At 37.2% G+C, this 22,615-nt stretch overlaps 1 protein-coding gene across 20 annotated transcripts in view; it reads left to right on the top strand.

Moving 5' to 3' along the window:
* LOC128865361 (uncharacterized) overlaps positions 1-22,615 on the top strand; it is a 243,725-nt gene that overhangs the window by 111,435 nt on the left and 109,675 nt on the right. For 19 of the 20 annotated variants that reach the window (XM_054105639.1, XM_054105638.1, XM_054105629.1 and 16 more), the window contains exon 6: positions 20,672-20,803. The exons of the other annotated variant lie outside the window; for it this stretch is intronic. In XM_054105639.1, the coding sequence (XP_053961614.1) occupies positions 20,672-20,803 (132 nt within the window). The remainder of the gene's footprint in view (positions 1-20,671; positions 20,804-22,615) is intronic. 20 annotated transcript variants of the gene reach the window in all.

Genomic DNA, 22,615 nt, shown 5'->3' with positions numbered 1-22,615 from the left:
ATGGCACGAGCCAATCGATATGTCTAGGTCCTCAGCATCTTCTCTAACGGTGATTTGAAGATTGTCCAATACCATTTTCTTCACTTCATCAATTTTTTCGTCTGTTGTTGAGTGCTCGGGCGTCCGGCACGCTTTTCGTCATTCACATCTTCTCGGCCTTCTGAGAACATTTTGTACCACCGATAAACGTTGCTTTGGTCCAAAGTAGCTTGTCCGTATAACACAGTCAACATTCGGAATGCATCCGCGCACTTAATTTCGTTTTTCACACAAAATTTGATACACGTTATTTGATCCGTATTTTCGAATAGGTAAAAATCGAAGACGTGCCGAAACACGTGCAAGCAAAGCAGTTGTTAACAATTCACTGAACATTCAAAATGGCCGAACTCGTCGGCATGAGTATCAATAAATCGCCACAAAAAAATCGAAATTCGAATACACGCAACCTGCGAAAATTCAAAATTCGCGTTACTTTTTGAACACACCTCGTACATATGTATACTCTTATTGAATTCATTATTTATTATTTTCACACGTGCAGATAAGCAGTTTTACCTGTTAATAATACATCTCCCTATGCCACAGTGTTCATATTTATCTACATAGTTATGTATATGGAAATTTGCGCGAATGTAAGTTTTTTAATGACTGACCGAGAACGTTTGAGGTCATCGCAGATGAACTAATTCCCCATGCGATGAGAAATACTAGATATGCACACATACATACAATGGATACATATACATACATAGGTACTTACAGATCTAATAATAAATACATTGATAGATGGGTAATTTGTTGCTGGACGTGTATACCTGAGACCTGTGAAATGATTTTGATCTATAACAGCCATAAAAAAGGTTATATAATACAGTTTTCCGTCGATAATAATAATACTATTAATCCAATTTATCGGTGTTATTGATACGTATACATATAAATATGGTAAAATTTCAGACCCCGCAAGACTCATTAAATAATGGATTTTTAACATTTGTGACTCTTGAAGATTGGCAGAAGCGATAAAGGCCAGTTTGGCGTACTACCCGAGGCTGTCGAAAAAAGGAACACACAGTGATCTTAATCGTCTAGCTGCCAAGCCCGGACATTTATAGAGAAAGTGCTCAGCAGTCTCCTTCTCTGAACACAGACAGCGGCTTGACTATCTGAAAAAATGTTAATATCTCCCTCGTTCTCTAAACATTTTATATACCTGCAGGACCACAAAAACTTCTGCCTAAAAAATACTAGCAGTGTTCGGCAGTTTTAAAGTAATAGATTAATCGGCTGATTTAAAGAAAACCCCTGGTCCGATCCCCGATTCCATTTTGGAGCCGTCAGTGAAGACAGAGGTATAGATTTTCCCCTCGTTCCGGAAAGATTGCCCTGGCACAACCCTCGATCGTTCTTCTTGTAGTAGTTGTAAAAGAAGTAATTGAACTTTGCGCATATGAAATTAAGTATACGCAACGGATACCTCTGTGTATGTTTTGCCCTTTTTAAATTTTAAAATCCTTTAAAAAATTAAATTGATCAGCAAACTTAGAATGCAACTTTACTATATGAAATATATATTATCACATGCATATGAAATTTTTTCAGGATAACAGAAAAAAGTTGATTTTTGTCGCATTAGGCTTTAGTAAGGTTGCGTCTATGTGAAAATAAAGCTTTATATGACTACTGACGTAAGGCTGGCTTCAATAAAGCTTTCAGCTCCTATTTTAAGAAATAGCGTATCTTAACAAAGCACACTTTTATGTATAAGCGGAAGGAAGAAGATTTAATATAAATACGATTATAGACAATTTGCATTAGCCATTCAAACTGATCAAGCTAAATCACATTACCGCTGAAATACTTCCAAAGCAAAACCGAAATATAGTGGCAACAATACACGATTTCGATTTCGTACAATTTATGAACCACATCGTGAGCTCAGCGACCACATCGTATTCCTTCCTTTACACGAGAGCTATGAGCTGGCCTCCTTCTATCGAATTTCTATTACAAAAAGAAATTAGAGCAGAACAACACATTATTATCGCACTTTGCTGAATTCAAAAGTCAATTGAGGTAATTTATTTATTTTAGGTGAGCTCAGAGCCTCTATGGATCTCAATCACTGCGCTCACTATGAAAAGTCTTTCTTAAAGTGCCAAGCATCATATAAGTCTCGACTATCAATTAATACCTATATTATATTAATCATTATACACTCGATTATTGATGCACTTAGTTCGCAGTTCTTTTTTGAATATGACTCAGCGTCAAACGAGTCATGATGTGCACAAACAGGCAAGCGAATAAGGCTCAAAATAAAGATTTTCTTCACTTGAAATAATTTTTTCGTTTAGTAAAAAAGTTTTTCAAAAACCAAATTGGATGATTAATTCCGAGCCACCATGCAAAAAGCTCACTTGAAAAACTTTGTACCAAAATTTTCAACATTGAATACATGTCAAAATTATTAAATTTCTGCAATTTTCGTCTGTACTTAAGGCTACAAACAAACCAATTTTCAGAAAGATTTATGACAACGTACAAAATACTTGGATTACTTGGTATGGATTCGCTTAGTGGCATTACTAAGCCCTAAAGCTAATACTCTGTTGTAGTGCCAAAGAAAAATCCGTCTTGGTTTAATTAGTTTAAGCTGGTTAAGTTATCTTGATACGAGTACGCTTTTCACATAAAGAACAAGTGTTTGCTTTGTTGGCTTACGAGTATATTCTTATTCAGAAGTTGAGTAGTTGAGTTGAACCTGGTCTGGTAGAAGGATGTAATTATGCCTGTATTATGCAGTATAGCTACTCGAACTAGAACTCTGACTAAGTCAGCGCAGATTGGTTAACAATTTGGCTAAGAGGCAGCGTTGCTTGTAGCAGTTGTACGCTGGGAATATCTATAGCGGCATCCCTGCAGAAACTGCTTGCTGCACAGCCTTTTCGTATGCTATTTTAGGGGCAACATGTTAAGAAGAAAGCCAGTCTAAACGCAAAAAGAGAACATGGGATTAACTGCCTGCTTTATCCTTTGAGGTGCAGTGATGTAGTTAGCAGTTACAGTCAGCCTTGATCAGCTACCTTACCCAGCTACATACATACAAACTACGACAATCGATATATCATCAATATTTTTACCAGTTTTAACCATTTTAGTTTAATTTTTTGAATGTTTATTATTTTTTCTCAAAGTAGCTCATTGTCTAAGAAAAGTTATATTAAACCAATGCAAAAATCAGAAAACCTCCAACAACTTTTCATCCCAATTCGATGGTTTTTAGTTATAATTTCTACATAGATTTTTGGTATGCAGATTTATATTGTAGTTTATTAAATTTTAGGAGAATTAAGTGCAAATTTGAGGTTGCTAAGTAATCTTGTTCATTTTTTATAACATAAGAATTCAATGAGCTTGGTTCGAGATGGTTCTACAGTTCTGATTAAAAAGATTGAGACTTAGGTGAAAAGTTTGTGATTTTTTTTTTTTTTAATTTGCATGAAGCTTAAAACTTGTATTTATATGGTTTTTGTTAGGCTAGAAGCTGTGCCTTTACCCAAAATTAGTGGACATTCAAAAAAAAAAAATAAGAAAAAATAGGAAAAACTGCTCAAAATATTGATCTGCTTTTATTTTTTTATGGGGCGTACGATTTTTCCGATCTTAAAACCGCACCTCGTTTTTGTACTAAATGTGTGGAATATATCCCAATTACAGCGAAATTTGCGTGGGCATTAGTAATTGTGCTACTCTAACTGAATACAATTTCACAATTTCCGACTTCATGAACATAAAACTCAGTTAGATTATCTGAAATCCTACGTAGCTCACAGCTTGTTTCTGCTGTTCCAAAAATACTTATTTACGAATTTGTATTGAAAACTGAAAAGGCAATTAAATCATAGTTTTTGCATTACATGGCGCCAATGTGCGGCAGTTATTGTTTTGGCCATTGTCGAATTTTTTAATTAGACTATTAATATGCAAATGTGATATAAATTCATGTGTGTGTACATATACAACATACAAATGCGTAAGACTTAGCTTAATTGCACATAGACAGTTATTTAGACGTTCAGATGTTCCGACATCAATTTGGTGTTGTAAGATATTATTTCACGAATGCCCGCATCCCCAGTTTTCCGACTTTACGCAAACTCCACTAACCGCGTACTTGAAATTAATAGGACTATGAATAAGTTCGTGCGGGTTTACAACAGATGGCGTAACTTGATTATTATTCCATCGATCCACATTTCCAAACATTCATTGGAGAGCTACTGTCGTAAGGCACAAACGTCAGTATAAGTTTTTTATTTGAAGCGTAAACAACAATATTTTTACCACACTTGAAAATGTCGAATTTCGTGCCAAATAATGTGTTTTTGCGGGGAATTCTTCTTCATTATTTTAATATGAAGAAAAAAGCAGCCGAAAGTCATCGTATCTTGGTGGAAGTTTATGGTGAGCATGCTCTATCTGAGCGAACGTGCCAGAAGTGGTTTGCACGCTTTAAAAGTGGTGATTTTGGCTTGGAAGACGAAGAACGCGAGGGTGCGCCGCCAAAGTTCATGGATACCGAATTGGAGGAATTGCTCGATCAAGATCCGGCTCAAACGCAAGAAGAGGTTGCAAAAACTTTGGGAGTTGATCAATCAACCATTTCCAAACGTTTAAAAGCCATGGGAATGATCCGAAAGGTAGGCCATTGGGTGCCGTATGAATTGAAGCCAAGAGACGTTGAACGCCGTTTTATGGCATGCGAACAACTGCTTCAACGGCACAAAAGAAAGGGTTTTTTGCATCGAATTGTGACTGGCGATGAAAAGTGGGTCCATTACGACAATCCAAAACGTCGGGCAACGTATGGATACCCTGGCCATGCTTCAACATCGACGTCGGCGCAGAATATTCATGGCCTGAAGGTTATGCTGTGTATCTGGTGGGTCCAGCTGGGTGTTGTGTATTATGAGCTACTGAAACCGAATGAAACGATTACGGGGGATGTCTACCGACGACAATTGATGCGTTTGAGCCGAGCACTGCGAGAAAAACGGCCGCAATACGCCGATAGACACGACAAAGTTATTTTGCAACATGACAATGCTCGGCCACATGTTGCACAAGTGGTCAAAACATACTTAGAAACGCTCAAATGGGATGTCCTACCCCACCCGCCGTATAGTCCAGACCTTGCGCCATCCGATTACTATCTCTTCCGATCGATGCAACATGGCCTGGCTGACCAGCACTTCCGTAATTACGATGAAGTCAAAAAATGGATCGATTCGTGGATTGCGGCAAAACCGACCGAATTTTTCACAAAGGGAATCCGTGAATTGCCAGAAAGATGGGAAAAAGTAGTAGTAAGCGATGGACAATATTTTGAATATTAAATTTGTAACCATTTTACGTCAATAAAGTTTCAAATTTCGAAAAAAACCCGCACGAACTTATTCATAGTCCTATTATATGTATGGGTACCCCCACCCACCTGCTCGTCGCCAACATCTATCTTCAACGCAGGCTGTGGGGAGCCAGTTTTTGACCGGCTAACCGCTTTTAAAAGGCTTTGCTAGATCAAGTTCATCCATTTAACTTTTCCGCAGCGAGTTTTCCGCGAACGATTATTTGCAACAAGTTTTCCGTTATGTGTATATTTATGTGTTTCTTAATGCACCGAAACACTTGCTTGCTGAGCATGTCTAGTCCATATTTTTTTTTTTTTTTTGCTTCTCCACTTTGCTTATCGCCTGACACCTTCACCTTCGTCGCTAACACATTTGTCTCCGCCAACACACAAGTGTTGTCACAAACACACCACCTTCAAGCGCAAATATAGCTGCGAACTGCATGCAACTACGGCGAAATGGAAGTCACTCAGCTAAGACAAGAGAATTCTCTTTCCATCCCGCTTCGCATGGAATGGAGCGACATAACAAGAATAGTAGTTGTGTAGTTAGTGCATATGAATATCAAATTCACACGTACGTACTGGTATACGTTTGTTGGCATATGTGTTAGTTATGGTTTGACTGTCGCATAACGGTATACGAGGCTTTGACAATGCAGTGTTGCAAACTACTGCCAAAGAAGTAGAGAAAAAGACATCGCAAAAATACGCGCTAAAATATATAAATCGGTTATAAGTAACAACATCAGCATAACTAACTAACTGTAAGCCTCTTGGGACACCTGTTCCTCTAAATGCACTGCAAGTTTTGAATTGCCCGTCACGCATTTGCGCCGGATACCTTGGGCTCCGCCACATCGTACTCTACTAAAGGCACAAGTAGTTAAATATATATTCAAATCAAGTCTTCTTTTGCATATACCGATGCACATACACACACATATATGAAGAAAATTATGTGTACCTAGTTATCTTCAAGCTCAAGTGCGTTACGTTGTGTTATGCAACGCCCCACCCTGGCGCACAAACACAGTTTTGCACTGCCATTTGCAGCGGATTGAGGTTGCACGCACGATGAGATATTCACTCGTTATTTGGGCACTACAGGAAATCATGCAACAGGTGATAGCATTCCAGGTGAAGTGCCACCTTTCGTTTTGCAAAAGCGAATGGACTATTTAAGTGGATTTCTTATGCTCAATTTGGAAATTTTCGGGGGTGCCGGGAAATATGCACACCCAGTGCCTTTGGAGTTATTATATATAATTGGCGCATACACCCTTCATTGGGCCTTTGACCGAGCTCCTCTTCCAATGACGGTTGTGCGTCTTGATTTTTTTCCAAAAATGGAAGGGCCTACAGTTTTAAGCCGACTCCGAACGGCAGATGGTTTCTATGAGGAACTTTTTCATGGCAGAAATACAATTCTGTCCTTCCATAGGGCAGGGCATTCACAGAGGAAATGGAAGATTATTTCCTTTTTCTCCGGTTATTTACAACTGTGACAGTATGTATTCTGAGGCATACCCATTTTGGCTGCTGGTTCTCCGATAGACCCAAAGCCAGTTATGACTTCCGTTAGTCTGCAGGCGTCCCGCCGTTTCATGCTTATTAATGTCGACGATTGCTTGAGGTTGTAGGTGGGCCATAACGCTCTGCTACGCTGATATTACCCATATTAGTTTTGATGATCCTGGTTTCTAGCGTAGAGATGACCCAATTACTGATGCAATTGTCCACCTCTCAGTCTATCAACGCCCGTTGGATGGCATCTGTACTAACATTATTAAACGCACCTTCTATATCCAAGAATGCCGCCATGGTGTAATGTTTGTTCTCTAGAGAGACTTTTATTGTTCGGATTACCTCATGAAGCGCTGTCTTCGTAGATTTGCCTTTAAAGTACGTATGTTGTGCAGTTGATATTCCAGAGCTCTCCAAAGAGATTCTGAGGTATATATCCAAAAGTCCTTCAAAGTTTTTTAACAGGAAAGACGAAAGACTGATTGGCCTTTAGTCCTTCGCTGATTCATGTCCCCTCCTGCCTATTCTTGGAATGAAGACGACCTTGACTAGTTTCCAACTATCTGTAATATGACTTCAATTTAAATACGCTTTAAAAATTTCCTCTAGCCATGGTAGGATACAGTCCAAGGTTTCCTGTAACATCTTTGGAATGATCCCATCTGACCCCGGAGATTTAAAAGGTGAAAAAGATTTGATTGTCCATGCAACTTTCTCCTTTATAATTATTTCTTTTGAAAGATGCTGTGGAATATATTGGATCCGCCTGATATTTCCCCTCCGACTTTGGTGGACGCTCCACCCCGGAAATGCGTGCTTAGCAGAAGTTCTAACGATTCTTCTGTCGTAGCAGTCCAAGTACCACCATTCTTCTTGACCCACGAAGCCATTGAATGAACACGACTAAGCCTAGCAGAATCCCTGGTGGTTTCGATTGACGAACAATATTTTCTCCAGCTCTCTTTCTTGGTGGCCCTAATTGCCTTCTTGTACTGTCTCCGAATCTCTCTATAAAACTCCCAATTTCCTGTCGAGTAGCTGAGGTTAAACGTTGATCTAGATTTTTCCCTTAGTTTTAAGAGCTCACTGCTTCACCAAGGAGGGTGCGATTTTTTGCTAAATTTTATGGGAGACGTTTTGTAGGCCCTACTAAATACCTTCTGCAGTGTTGTGACCCTACTATCAAGGTTTTCGGTGAGAGTGATTTGGTGGATGGGAGTCTCTCCTATCCTGTAATTTACTACGTTTCTGACCCTATTCAAGTTGGTTCTTAATGGATTTCTATACGGTAAGAGCGGATCGTAGAAGATCCAGCTGTGATTCCAAAACAACCTTTTATTAGAGACCCTCCAATTGTCTAACTTTACTGAGCTGTTTTCAGACAATAGAGTAACATCGATCAGTTCCTCCCATCCCCTGAAGCACTCCGTACTGAGAAATGTGAGAGTGGGAGTGTTATCCCTGTTACATACCGGCAAGTTAGTGTTAATTATGAAATCATAAAGAGACTCACCTGGGTCGTTTGTTTCGGAGCTTCCTCATAAAGCGTGCCTCGCACTGGCATCGCGTCCGAGAAGCAGGGTTTTGTTTGGGTTTTCCTACACAAGTTTACGGGCCTCCTCAGGCGGTGCTGATCTATCATGTGCCATGTATATAGAGGTAAGTGTTATTCTGACTCCATCAGTGGCTTCCACTTCAACAGCCGTCACATCCTCTGAACTATATAATGGAATTAAAAATATGTCTAAGTGTTTCTTAGCTACTATACATGTTCTGAGATTACCTTCTATACGTTTAGTCGTAGAAATAATTTGAAATAAAATGCTGTTATGTGTTCCAGAAATTTCAATTCGACTCACAAACTTTTTAGATATGGGTTTTGTGTTTATCCAATGTGTGTTGTTATCCAATTCCGAAAGCTTAGAATAACTAAGAACTTCTGTGCAGAAGTGGGAAAAATTATAAGAATCCCTATACTAGGAAAATACTCCATAATGGACTGGTTCATTCAAAACTTGACTACTCTTCGGTAAAATGGAATCCAATTTATAGTTACCAAGCTAATAGAAACAAAAGAGTAAAACATAAAATTCCTGGATTTGCTCTCCAGCTGCTTCGTTTTTTAGAACCCTTACTTGCTATGTTTATAACGATAACTTACCGATTGTATTTGTGTATGATTGTCGCTGTAGTTTCATTGATTATCGCGATCCACTTGCACAGATTTGTTTTAATGTTCCCAATAGAGCCTTGCGTTTTCCACCTCCGTTTTATTTGCATTCAGTTAAAGCTCTTGCCCATAGTTTGCTTTTGCTCTGATCTTTCAATTTCGGCTGAATTTTACAAAGTGCGCAAATCGTTGCTTTCGCAAGCTAACCGGCGCCTGTTGGACACACCAAGTGAAGCCAACTCCTTCTCCACCAGATCCTTCCAACGCAGAGAAGGCCTTCCTCTTCCTCTGCCATCACCAGCTGGTACCGCATTGAATACTTCCAGAGTCGGATCGTCTGTATCCGCTGGATCTTTATTCGCTGCACTACGTATATGCCGTCGTAAATGTTCCATCGCCTACGATACTCGCCATCATCAACGAGAATTTAATTTGAATTTAAGCCATTATAAAAACAGCAAACCAACTGGGCACAGTTTAGAGTCCCCCGTAAGAGCGGATTTTCCTGCTTGTCGTGTATGTATTTGTTTAGGTACTTGTACCGTTAGATATAAGCCTGTATACTACAGTAGAAAGTAAATAATCGGAGTAGATGTATGAATAAAAAATTGTCAAAAAACAGATATATGAAAAGCGAGGAAACATAAGCTTTTCACAGCCTTCAACTCAAACCAAATTTAACGACCGCAAGCAGGCATAAAAAGCAGAAGAGACAACATACATTTATTCCGAATTGCAGTCAAAATATTAACTTTGAGTTTTTATGCCAAACAAATATAGCAATAAAATGAAGGAATAACAACATTTCTCCCAAACAAAAAACAAGAATAAAAATAAGGAAAGTTAGCAGCAATTTTCCATACATTCAACAACCCAAGTGAAGGCAAAGTGGCTTAGACCGGCAGGCCGTGAGTCCACAAGGTTATGACAGTAAAAGTTGGCAAACAATCCGCGCTGATGACTGTCAATGCTGCCGCTGCAATATTAGCAACCATAAAAAGCCAGCAAACAATGATGACAAACAACTCATTAACATAATGCAACGCTGTGATGGCGAAGTTGTTGTGCTAGCAGAGGCTGCGCACATTAAATCTTAAAGCAAAGGTTAAAGGGAAGCCAGTCAATTCGGAAGACAGACAAAATACTATAACAGTCAAAGGAGGACAAACTTGAGTTTTTGCTGTTTTTGCTAGATTTCTGTTATAGTGCCACGTATACTTGTGTTATTCCAACCTGAGTTGAGCTGTCCCGTCACGTTCCTCAAAAATGTTACAAGCAAAAAACAACAACACTTTCAAATGAGCATCACGATTATCACTTCCAAAGCATGCCAGTGGCAGACTGTTAACTGGATGTTGGTGCATAGTTTTGAATAGTAAATGAAATGTTTGCAAATAAAAATCAACAACAAACACAACAAATGCAACACTTCCTTTACCTTTTTGGGGGAAAACTTTAGCACTTCTACACACACTCACACTTACGTACACTCGTAGTTTGCATGTGCAAATATGCACCGCCATTACTGCTGCTTTAAAGTGACAATTAATTTGAATTTTGATTTACTCGCAAAGTACTGCGAATCGTGTCATTTCTCAAGTAGATATTTAGGAAAAAAAAAACTGTAAGTGCAGTGAACTTCGTGGGTGTACAGGTAAAGTTGCAACATAGCATGCAAAGGTTTTGTATGCAGTTGAAGTTAGTGAGCTAGATTAGCGGCGAAACAACTTTTTAAATTTGTCAGCACATACGTGGGCGTGTGTGTGTGTCGCACATGCCGCTTCTGCAAATTCATGCACTTAACTGGGTATTTAGGGTTTTCATTAAGTATCACTCACTCACTGGCGCTTAAAATAAAAAAGAGAAAACGAAGAAATTAAATGCTTAAATTTAAAACAATAAAAAAATATGCTTATGACTACATCTAGCAGCAGCATATCGGTGCTGCATATTACATTAAGTATTCTGTGCAAATAATTTTTTACACTTTTATTTTGCTGCTAAGCTCGCTTGGTTTTAGCAACAATTCGGTTTTTTGTTTGTGCCCTTTTCGGAGCGATCGCGCGCTACTGATAAGCTCCAGCACAGCTGGTACGCACAAACAACACACATACATTCGCACACGTTTACAATGTACATATATATTTATTTTTCTAATTTTGCATATCATTAAATGAAGCGCTTTGAGTAAATACATCAAAGCAATAAAGTGAAACAAATTCATAAGAGCAAAATACACAAAAAATATGGATGATAATTGAAAAGAAAATCATTAACTTTATAACAACTTTATGAAAAATACTTATGCGTGATATAAAGTATATCCACACTTATCGCAAGTTCTCAAATAAATTATTTTCAAAATATTTTCCATAATCATTTTTTTTGTACCTCTACAGAATTGTAAGCAAAATGTAATGGTCTAGCTAGATATGCCAAGCAAAGTACGTCTCCAACTGATCTTGCTTTCAGAAAAGTAATTTCAGAAATTTCTTTTCAATATTTCGGCAATCAATTTCAAAAATAAGACTTGAATAGCCTGTCAGTCTCTCATAGCAACTTTGCTCAAAACATCATTGCCCAGAGGATCTAGCTTCTTTTCACTAAGGTTAAAGTTTTAACATTTTGACCTAAAGTACAATTTTTCGAAAATATGTCACATAAAACAGCCTCAACTTAAGCTTCTGCCTTCAGACTTCTACAATAGAGTTCAACGAGGATTTTTTACAGTAAACTTTAACCATCAACTCCTACTTAGCGTGGCATTTTGGACAAGTTCTCAAGTAATTGGACTGTTAAAATGTTCCACGAAAATGACGAGATGAAAGGCACGTACGGGTTAAGAAAAGTGCATAAAAAAGCTTAGTTCAAGCTAATGTTTACACACTTGGCATAGCTGAAGTTCGAATGCTTACAATTATGAGCAATCAGATGAATCGATTTTATACATACAGATTTTCTCACATAACCTCCGCAGCCCCTACTCTACATACGGGGTTTTTCTTTCGCTAAATTTTTAAATGAAAAATAAAAGAAATGTGTAGCAATATCAACAGTAGCAATTTGATCTCCAGAGGTATGGAGACATACTTTTTATTTGCTGTCGAAAATTGTTACTGCTCTGGCAATAAAGCACTTTTCTTGCCACTTCTTGTCAGGAAAGTATCAGTATACTATACTTTTGTCGTAACAAACTGCGTTACTCTTATTTTTTCTAATTTCTGTAGCCTTTTCTTAGCTGATATGTTTATTACTGGCCCAGCAAGGCAAATAGTGTATGTGATCATTTTAGCTTGCCGAAAGCTATTAAACGAAAGGCGGATTTCGAATCATTTTGATCTATTTCTGGTATTCCACGAACGGATATTAAATATACCGCTACGGTAGCCCTCCGAAATTGGCACGCCTAATTAACACTATTATTGACTCATTAGCGCGCCATGCAACTTACATTGTTTGTATAAACGCATAGTGGGTATGTATGTATGCCAATAAAAAAAGCAATGCCTAAGTAATATGTTTTTATACATCGAAATGCATGTTCACACACATACATACGAGTATGTACCCGCATACTACGTAAGTACATACGTGGCTATTGTATTTTTGCCCCAGCTTATAACTTCATCACTCATTTAAAAGTGCAAATTTACGCGGCTCATTTAATTAAGGTGCCACTAATGAGGACACGCCGAACGAGCGAGAATTGTAATGGTTACTGACCGAGGTGAAAAATTTCGTGAATTAATGTTTTTAGTCAAAATCAGGCGGTAGCAGAGCACGAAAATAGGGTGCAACAATTATTAATAATGCGAAAAAATTTAATAGGCGATTGAGAAATTATAAAATGATGAATCACAGAAACAAAAAAACTTAGCTTTACAGATAATCGCATATAAGTAATTTAAATAATAAATATTCAGAAATTAGTGAATTTGATGAATTTGGGATATGTGAAAATGATTCCGCCCATTCAGTCATCCAGTCATCCATTCTTAAGCTTTGTTCATTGCTGAATGATCAGAAATCTTAGTCCGAGTCTTGAAGCTACCATAGATGTGTATATATACTGATACATTTCGTTCACTTCAACATAATTCAAGTTTTCCCTCGTCACAATAGAAATAGAATTAGCATCATGAACAGCTCTCTCCCTCTCTTTCTCTCTCTCTCTCTTTGCCTTATCACTCTTAAGACTCGGCTCTCCTTGTCCTCATGCACTAAGTTCTTCTGTTTAGCGTCGTCATATCATCAATTACTGATCCCTTATGCCCCTTTGTATCATATTTAGCTATTTCGATTGTAGTATTCGTCTAGTTCTTGCTGGCACAGATACATATGTTCATGGCGAGTTTGACAATGGGGTCTTCGTCTCTAGGAATTACGTCTTCCTACCATCTTAGTCTGCCTTCTCTCATTTTCTCCAAGATTGGTGCAATTTTCATATCTTCTCGTGCCTTAATGTTTTTCACTTTGCCCTCGCGCGTGATGTCTGTTGTTCAACGAAGCATTTTCAACTCGGCCACGTACATCTTCTGTTTGTCCTTTGCTAGCGTTGCCCAACACTCCGACCTACACAGCATTACTGGTTTCACGCAAGTCTTGTACACCTTCCCCTTAATCGTAAATGGCATTTTCCTGTCACATAAGACGCCCGTCAGGCTGCGTCACTTTAACCTTGCCGCATTAACTTTGTGTGTCACATCTTCGTCTATGTTTCCATTTTCGCTCAGGATCGATCCTGGGTACTTGAAACTTATTGTTACTGTTGTTGGCTTCCCATTAATACACGGGGCATCTCGTTAGTGTGTTTACTCTTTGCCAAACAGTAGGTATTCGGTTTTCTTCACATTTATGCGCATTCCGTTGTTTATCAATATTTCACTCCAGGTGTTCAGTTTTCTCTCCAGCAAGCTAGGTATTCATTAATTAAGACTATAAGGCGGTTTGTCTTGAACTTTAACTGTCAGATGGTCCAAAACGATATTAGAACTCAACGAGCTGAGAGCTGCCCCTTGGTGCACACCGACCATCTTTGGGAGCTTTTGCATTAGTCCATCAGGTGTATACAGTGTATACTCGTATATGTACTAACAATTGGGAAAATTTCGCTCATATACGAGTATTGTACACCTTTAAATAATCCTTAATTTACACCTTTATGTCGATGGCTTTAATAATCCGTGCTAAATATTAATTAAAGCATTAATGGTGATTCATAAAAGCAATAACAACAACACCAGTAAATAATATTCTCAGCGGAATAAATTGCGAGACGGAAGCCAAAAACTCCCTATATCTGAAATGTTTACCTACACAGACCTACGTTCATATGAAATTCTATGAAGATATTGTATATGTGCATATGTATGTATTTTTGGTTTGTTTGTGTATACGTAATAGACTGCTCTTTTTGATGAGTTCATCTTTGGAAATTACAAGCATCAGTATTAGCCACTTCTTCTGTTCGTTATAAATATATGACAAATGGAAATGAATTACTGCTAACTAATATCTACAAAAGACGGCGTGACATAAGCACACTGTATAAATTAATAGACATATATTAAATATATTTATAAACATACAAACCAATTTTCATACCCCCATACATGCTAGCAGCAATACAAGGGCAACGAAGAAAATAATTCAGAGAACACGAAAATTATAAAAAATATGCCTAAGAAATTTGAAAACCCGTAAACATTTCTGGGCATTTCATGACGTAAGTGTTTTTGTAAATTTTATATTCGAGTTCTCCTATAACAAGTGTTTTGGCTATGTTAAAAAAATGTATTGTATTATGTTAAACATTAATTTGAAATGAGTATACAAACATCAAACGAAGTACCGCATAAACTTGGCAGCTCGTAATTAATTTGAAGCGCCCGCAGACTTTTTTCACCAAACTCTGTTTTAACACTATTTTTCCAAGTTTGACTTCGCTTCTTAGCCTACTCTGCTTTATATAAATCGTATGTCTATTTCTTACTATGATACCTGCTCCTCTCTTGCTGCTAAGGCTCGTAAATAGTTATAATTAGTTATACTTTTTGTGAAACTTTAATTTTATGCTACCTACCCTCATACATAAAAAATGTCGTTTACCAACCGACCATCGGCAAGTTTTCTCTTTATTTAATTAAAATTTTTTTGAATACTTTTTTTCTTACTCCCTCTTGGATACGTCAGTGGCCTCTTTCGAGGTCATAAATTTGAGTTTGATCGCTGTTTGTGGCAGATCGAAAGCGCAAACAGCGCAAAAGCGTCTTTGGAGATGTAAAAGCTCACTCGCATTCAATTTGAAAATAAAAAAACATAAATAGGTACATAAATTAAAGACATGAAAAATGAGTAGAATAAGTGGGAGGTATGCATAGAAAACAGTTTGTATTTGGCATAAAAACAGAAGTAGTATAGAACACTAACTGTACGGTGAGTGGCTTTTGTAATTTATTAAAAAAGGAGTATTTTTAAAGTTCAAGGAACACTTATTTTGATCATTAAAATTTTTGATTAATGCGCGTACATATACATATAAATGCCTTGGAAACATGTTTAGAGATGGTTCAAAATACATTCTTTGCTTTACGCTTAGAAAGACAGTAGTTAAAAAAGTATTTGCTCAACCTTCCATAAGCATAAATGAGACTTACTTGCACATACAAAATTTTCATCGCTCCTTTTATGAACCCGGAAATGTGTGGTAAAATATATTGTAATAAAAATATACAATAGTAGAAGTCAAAAGTCGCTCTTTCTAATGAATAATGTTCAGCTAATTTGAAAATGTCAAAAAAGTCTCATTTGATTGTCGAGAAGCCAAAATCGAAAATCGTGCAGGAATTACCGTTTTCGGTACATATTCAATTACATTACCAATTTGTGAGCTGAATTTGATAAGAACTTGGACGATTTTTGGCTAGAACACCCCATGAAATGATCTGTTTATGGCGCACTAAGTTCGGTAATAGTTTTATTGGTCGATACCAAATGACGGCGTCAGAGTTGCATTTGTTGTTGCGTGGGTAATTCAGTGACGCACAGCCCGTTAAGGTGATTATTGACCAAGACATTTTCATGAATGTCAGAGCCGGAAACCATTAACACAATCTTGAAAAATTTCCGTGGCAAGTGTGATACTGGCGAGCCATAAAATCATTATCTCATTTATAATAACACTAGCAAATACCTCTGGCATAGCTTGTCCCGGTGTTGGATCTTCCGAGTGACTTCCAAATTTCTTTTATAGCAACCTTCCTTGCAACATGTTCTTCCTATTATGCCGCTAGAAAAATCTAATCTTTACATTCGAATTTAAGTTTTAAGGCCTAAATGTATCAAATTAATTACTTGTGACTCATAGTTAGAAAGTGGGAGGGACTGAGGTGTAAATGAAGCAAATCATTATAATCTAAATAAATAAAGAATAAGTATACATATAAATTAAGAACGAAATAATAGATTTCGACTTGAGTGTTCCTTTTTCCGAGCACAGCAAAGATAGGCATTTTTTTATTCCTTTTTTCATGTATTTTCAGGCATTTTTTTTATTCCTTTTTTCCTGTATGTTCAGTAAAATATATGAGGAAGGATATAAGCAGGCATATAAGTATTTAAGTCGTTGCGAATTGTCTTAACTTTTGGAACCTTTAAAAGTTTGCTCACTGAAAGATTTTTGAAAGCTTAGCCTAAATATGTAATTGTGTCAAGCAAATTGTAAAGTCCTTTCCAGCTATACCACTGATGCGAAGGCTACTGAAATATTAAATAAAATGGATATATAGGAGCCAAAGTATGATCGAAGCAGGAGCATTATAGTCGAAATAGCCGTATGCGTGGCATTTACAAAGGACGCTTTGTGATCGAAATACCTATAACTGTAAAAAGTCTCGCCCTGGGTTAGCTGCAGAAATCTTTATGAGAACATTTATACATTGATTACTTTTTTGCATCCTATTAAATTAAATTAAAACTGCAATTCTGAGCAGATACCTGCACTTGATCTAGTAACTGTAGGCAAATTAGTTTGTTCCATGATAGATATGTCATGCCCACAAAACAGAAATAACCACAATCGCCTATAACTCATCGCTCATCATAGCAGCAAACAACTGCCATCATATCAAGCACATTCAAAAAGAATAGCTAAATACTCACACTGTTAAAAGTAACTAATTGACTAAAAAAAAAACGGCCACATTCACTTTGACCCGCTTTATGTTGTAGACATATGAAACAATCGCCAACTAGCCAACTAGCCAATAGGCAATAAAACGAGGAGGCAAATCGTTTCGAGTTGCTTCCTGTTGCCTTTCATAATTTCAATGCATGTCTCGCCTTGTACGAGTATAGCAAAGGCAAAAACAATACACAAAATCAATTATATGCATGTAGTTTACTGAAAAAAGGAATGCTTACTCTACTCGCCGGAGAAAGATAGCTCTACAAAACCAAGCGCCTATTAACTCTATGAACTCCAGTGGACTTTTAGGCAAGCGCCATTCTAATAACTTCATACCTACATATTTTCGAGTAAATACCAAACAAGACAAAAGTATTTTAATGATCTGCGAAGAAACGAAACGACAACAGTTAAATAGTAATATATTCCTTGCTTTTTAAAGAGGAAACCCGTCGACTGATTTGCTGGCAGGAGAAGTGAAAAGTTGAAGAAAACTTTTTTAAAAAGCAGGAAATATCAAAAAACAAATAGGTAAGGAAATCTAAATTCGGTATGAACCAAAAATTTTATTAAAATTTCATTTGCTGACTCAGAATTATATTGCATAATATTAAACGTGTCTTTGAGTCTTAACATGCAAAACAGTGTACGTGGTTTTTATCCTATTTCAATAGTATTATTATATGATAAATATGTTCTAATGAGATGGGGGCAATATATGAGCCAAGTGTATGCTAACGGGAATATAGGAAAGCTATAGGAAAGTTTTTCAAAAAAACACACGTAAAATTCAGAAAAATTCATGAAAGTTTTATATAAATCGATAGTACAGTCCATATAATTTAATGTTTGAAAATTATTTCATGCAAAAGTTTCTCGCGACTGCGCTTCAAATGGTCCATCCGCTTAGTCCAATTTTGGCATACTCTTTCCAATGTTTCGGCCGGTATCACACATATAAGTGCTTTAATGTTGTCTTCCAATGCGTTAATTGAAGCAGGCTTGTCTGAATAGACATGAGCTTTAACATAGCCCCACAAAAAGGCGTTATATCGCACGATCTGGGTGGCCAATTGCAAGGTCCCGAACATGAAATAAAATGTTCACCGAACTCGCCTACCAACAAGTCCATTGTTACGCGTGCTGTGTGGCATGTGGCACTGTCTTGCTAAAACCATATGTCATGCAAGTCAAGCTCTTGCATTTTGGGCAAAAACAAGTTGGATATCATTTTACGGTAGCGCTCACCATTCACAGTTACGTTACGATTCGCAGCATCTTTGAAGAAGTACGGTCCAATGATACCTCCAGCCCATAAAGAGCAAAAAACTGTGACCCTTTCTGGATACATTGATAGCTGTTGCAATTCTTCTGGCTGATCTTTACTCCAAAATCGACAATTCTGCTTATTTACGTACCCATTGATCCAAAAATGAGCTTCGTCGCTGAACACAATTTTTCGACTTTTAACTTTGTTAACAGAACACGCATTTTTATAATAAAATGCAATGATTTGCAAGCATTGTCTGTTTGTAAGAGAATGGTTAAGTTATGGATCAAAGTGAAGATGTTTGACAGTGAGACAAAACACGAAACGTGCGTCGGCTGTTTGAACCAACTGTTTAAAAAGATAATAGCTAAAAAATCACCCTTTAGTTTTATGAAGAGCGCGTGGTATATCGAAATGTTTTGCTTCATTTTTAACAGAGATATCACGTTTTCTGCTTTTTTGGAAATTATCATTATGTGGCAGATGAGCGTGGTTGTTGACCAATTTCGCCAATTTTCAATGCCAAACTACCTTGGAAAAATAGTAATAAGTGTAAACCTTGGGGGTGTGCACGGACGGCCGAACAGGCAGACATGGGACGTCCTCAATTTGGTATCTCGATTACCTCATGCTGTTAGATATTACCGTTATCTGCACAGAATTATAATGCCCTTGTGCACAGATATAGCCGCGAACCTGGTATCTGGTAGGCAGAAACATAAAACATAAAGGGTATTTCAAAAGACGCCTCTTGTGGTTGCTTTAGAATAAAACACGTAGAAATTCAGATTTTTTCACGTTTCACTATTTATATTCAAATTACGGCTGTCAACAATTATACGTGAAAAATAACATGAATGACATTTAATGCCCACCATGAGCACATCTACAGATAAAATCCGCCAAACAGTCGATTCATGAATACCTAGTTATTGCGAACTATTTGTTAGATCGCAGCAAATGCAAGTTTAGAGGAAAGAAGGGCTGTCATGCTCCTTTGTCTTGCTAAAAGTAAAGAACTGCAGTGCCATGGCAGAGTATAAATTTTCCTTAAACCCAAGATCTGACATTTTCTCTCAACTCTCATTTGCTGGAAATATTGATACGCCTTTATTACACGAAGATTTCCCCCCTTTTTGTCTTTACGAAAATCAACTTAGGCATATTTTTTTATCTTTGTTATTCCATTTCATGCATTCTGCGAAGTCTCAAAAATTGAAAATTGATAATTCAAAAATAGTCCATAAAATATTATAGAAAATCTTTAATTTTAAATTAAATATAAACCCACAACTCGGCCTTCAGCCGCACGTCACATGATTGTTTAATTTTAGTCTACTCGCGCATAAATCTGTGCTCCACTGGCATTGCATGTGCATACATGCATGCAACACTGTTGTCGCGCTTGCCACAAAATGACAATGAAATGTCAAAGGAGCAAGCGATTTCGCGCAACTACATAGAAAAGAAAACAGAAACAATAGAAGAAATTACCTTCAATTGGCATAATCAATGCCAAATAATGATGTGCTGACAGGCCAGGCCAGTAGTGTCAACAATTACGCATGCAAAACATACGAAAAAAAAAACCAACTGTTACCCGTGCAACGCACAGTATACGCATTAGATGGTAGTGATGCATGAAAACTGTGTAATACAAAGCTAATCAACAACGTGGGGAGAGGGGCTTTCTTTCATAAGCAGCCACTAAAGCAAGTTATCTGCTTAAGTCTTTAGCTTTTCGCAATGATGCGTAACGGAAGTACTTGTATGTATACATAAATGCGTACATATGTACATACTGTATGGATATAATCTTGCTTCTTTTCTTTACTACTAACGGCCGCCGATGTCTAAGAAGTAATTGACGATTATGTGCGCCTTTATTTGTTATGTTAAATGAACTCACAAAAACCTTGACCTTGACATTCATTGCATTAATCACTCCATCCAAGCATAAATTTAATTCCTAATCCCTTTAACACAACATACATACATACATATATACATACATGCATACATGTGTATATTCGACATAAATAAATCAGCTACGCTCTAATCCGCTAATAATTTTGCTTCACATCGCTTTTTTTCTTCATACAGATATAGACGAATGTCAAGATCCTACAATAAGAGCGCGTTGCGTCGAGAATGCCGAGTGCTGCAATTTGCCAGCGCACTATCTCTGCAAATGTAGGGACGGCTATGAGGGTGATGGTGAAGTTCTGTGCACAGGTAAGTCGTGAATGTGGTGCTTTGGTGCTTGGGATACGCAACTAAAACAAGTTTTGCTTTTTTCTAACTAAAATATTTGTAAGTCTGTCATAAAAACAAAGGTTGGAATCGAAGGTAAGATGCTGTCCTTTAATCGACTTTTTGGTTGGCAATTAATTATTATTTGATTCGAAAATTTTCATTAGGCAGGTAGGCAAGCTTTTGTTTGCACAGCCAGTAGAATCGTTTGGCATTGCGTGGTATTCTTAAAGATATGGGAGATTTCGCTCCAAGGTCATATAGAAATTCATGTATATCATGTGGCATCATCATTATTTTAAAATGAATTTAAGAAGAAAGGTTAATATTTTTTTACTCTATTTTCGTGAGTCATTTTTCTCTAAAAACGCGATCGAACGCTTTCTGAGTTGTAGAAAATTTAGATATACAATAGTTATTTTCCATAATAAGTTTATATTTAATGCAAAAAGCAATTTAGTTTAATATATAATATAATATATATAATTAGTTGTTTCAAAATATTTAAAAACCAAACTAAGCACCGCACAACATTTTGTGGGATCGGTAGACTACCGGAAGAATTTTTTTTAGTATTTCTGTTGCGTATTAGTTTGGCTATTAAATATGAAATTTGTGGTACACACTCAATTCCGACGAGCCGCGAATTTCGTTCGCTTGCTTAAGCCCAATTAGAGAGTAAGTATATTATATCAATGAGAAAGTAAAGGGTTGGGGTAGATGCTGAAATGGAATAAAATGGCGTTTGCTGTGTGGCACATAGCACTGTCCTGCTGGAACTACATGTCGTCTAGGTCCATATGGTTCAATATGGGCCATAAGAAATTGGAAGTGCCACCACGTCTACCGAAAAATGGGCACAATGCGCGCAACGTTTGCGTTAATGAACACTCATTTTGATAATAAGTTTTATCATTTGAACGTGATGTTCAATCGCGTAACTTGCCATGATGATTTGGCATAAGCAACTAAATAATAAACAAAAGATTTGACAGATGTCACCAAAACAAAATGGCTGCCACAGGACGCCAAAATCAACCCGCGCCAATTGAAAAACCCTTTAGTTGTACGTGATTATATATTGATTTCAGATGCTATTACAGGAGGTAGAATGGCCACATATAATTCTTTCCACAGGAAAGTCTATATTATGGTACTCTGGACAAAATTGACACAAATTCAATTCAATCAAAATTTCAATTTTTTAAATCAGAACTAAAGAAAATTAGTGCAAAAATCAAGTCTGAAGTATTGGGTATGGAAATAAGTTTCCGCCCTCCTAAAGGGAGTGTCGCTGCTGATACTATTTTTGTTAGTTCGCTCTAATAATATACTGGTGGTTTGAAGGTGTATATGTGAGGTCCCGATCGCAGTAGTTGACAGTCGTAAAGAACCTTTTTCATTTTTTTTTTTTTTTATTTTACTTTTTATTTGTTTATTGAATCTGCCTTTTCAAAGGCCTCACAATAAGTATTCAAATCTTAGAACTAAAAGAAAATTTTTTTTTTTTATCTCATTTTCTACAATAAATAATTATCAAATGGCCCTCTTCTCATCGGGGTGGTAGGTCATTTCTTCGAAGCCTGGTCGTATGTTGTGTACTCAGGAGTTGACGTGCGAACGGGTTCGGGTGATCTTGCAATTTCAACTGATAGTTTTCACGAACTTTTTTGAATACTTCCTTCACCATCGGGACATCTAGGTCCCTATGGATGTTGTCGTTTCTTATATACCACGGCGCTCCAGTTATGGTTCTTAAAATTTTCGACTGTGCTCTCTGTATAAGATCGATAC

This window comes from Anastrepha ludens, chromosome 5, assembly GCF_028408465.1.
Source record: "Anastrepha ludens isolate Willacy chromosome 5, idAnaLude1.1, whole genome shotgun sequence".
Taxonomy (NCBI): Eukaryota; Metazoa; Arthropoda; class Insecta; order Diptera; family Tephritidae; genus Anastrepha; species Anastrepha ludens.
The sequence above is the reverse complement of the archived record's forward strand: the minus strand, read 5'-3'. Positions and strand labels throughout refer to the sequence as shown.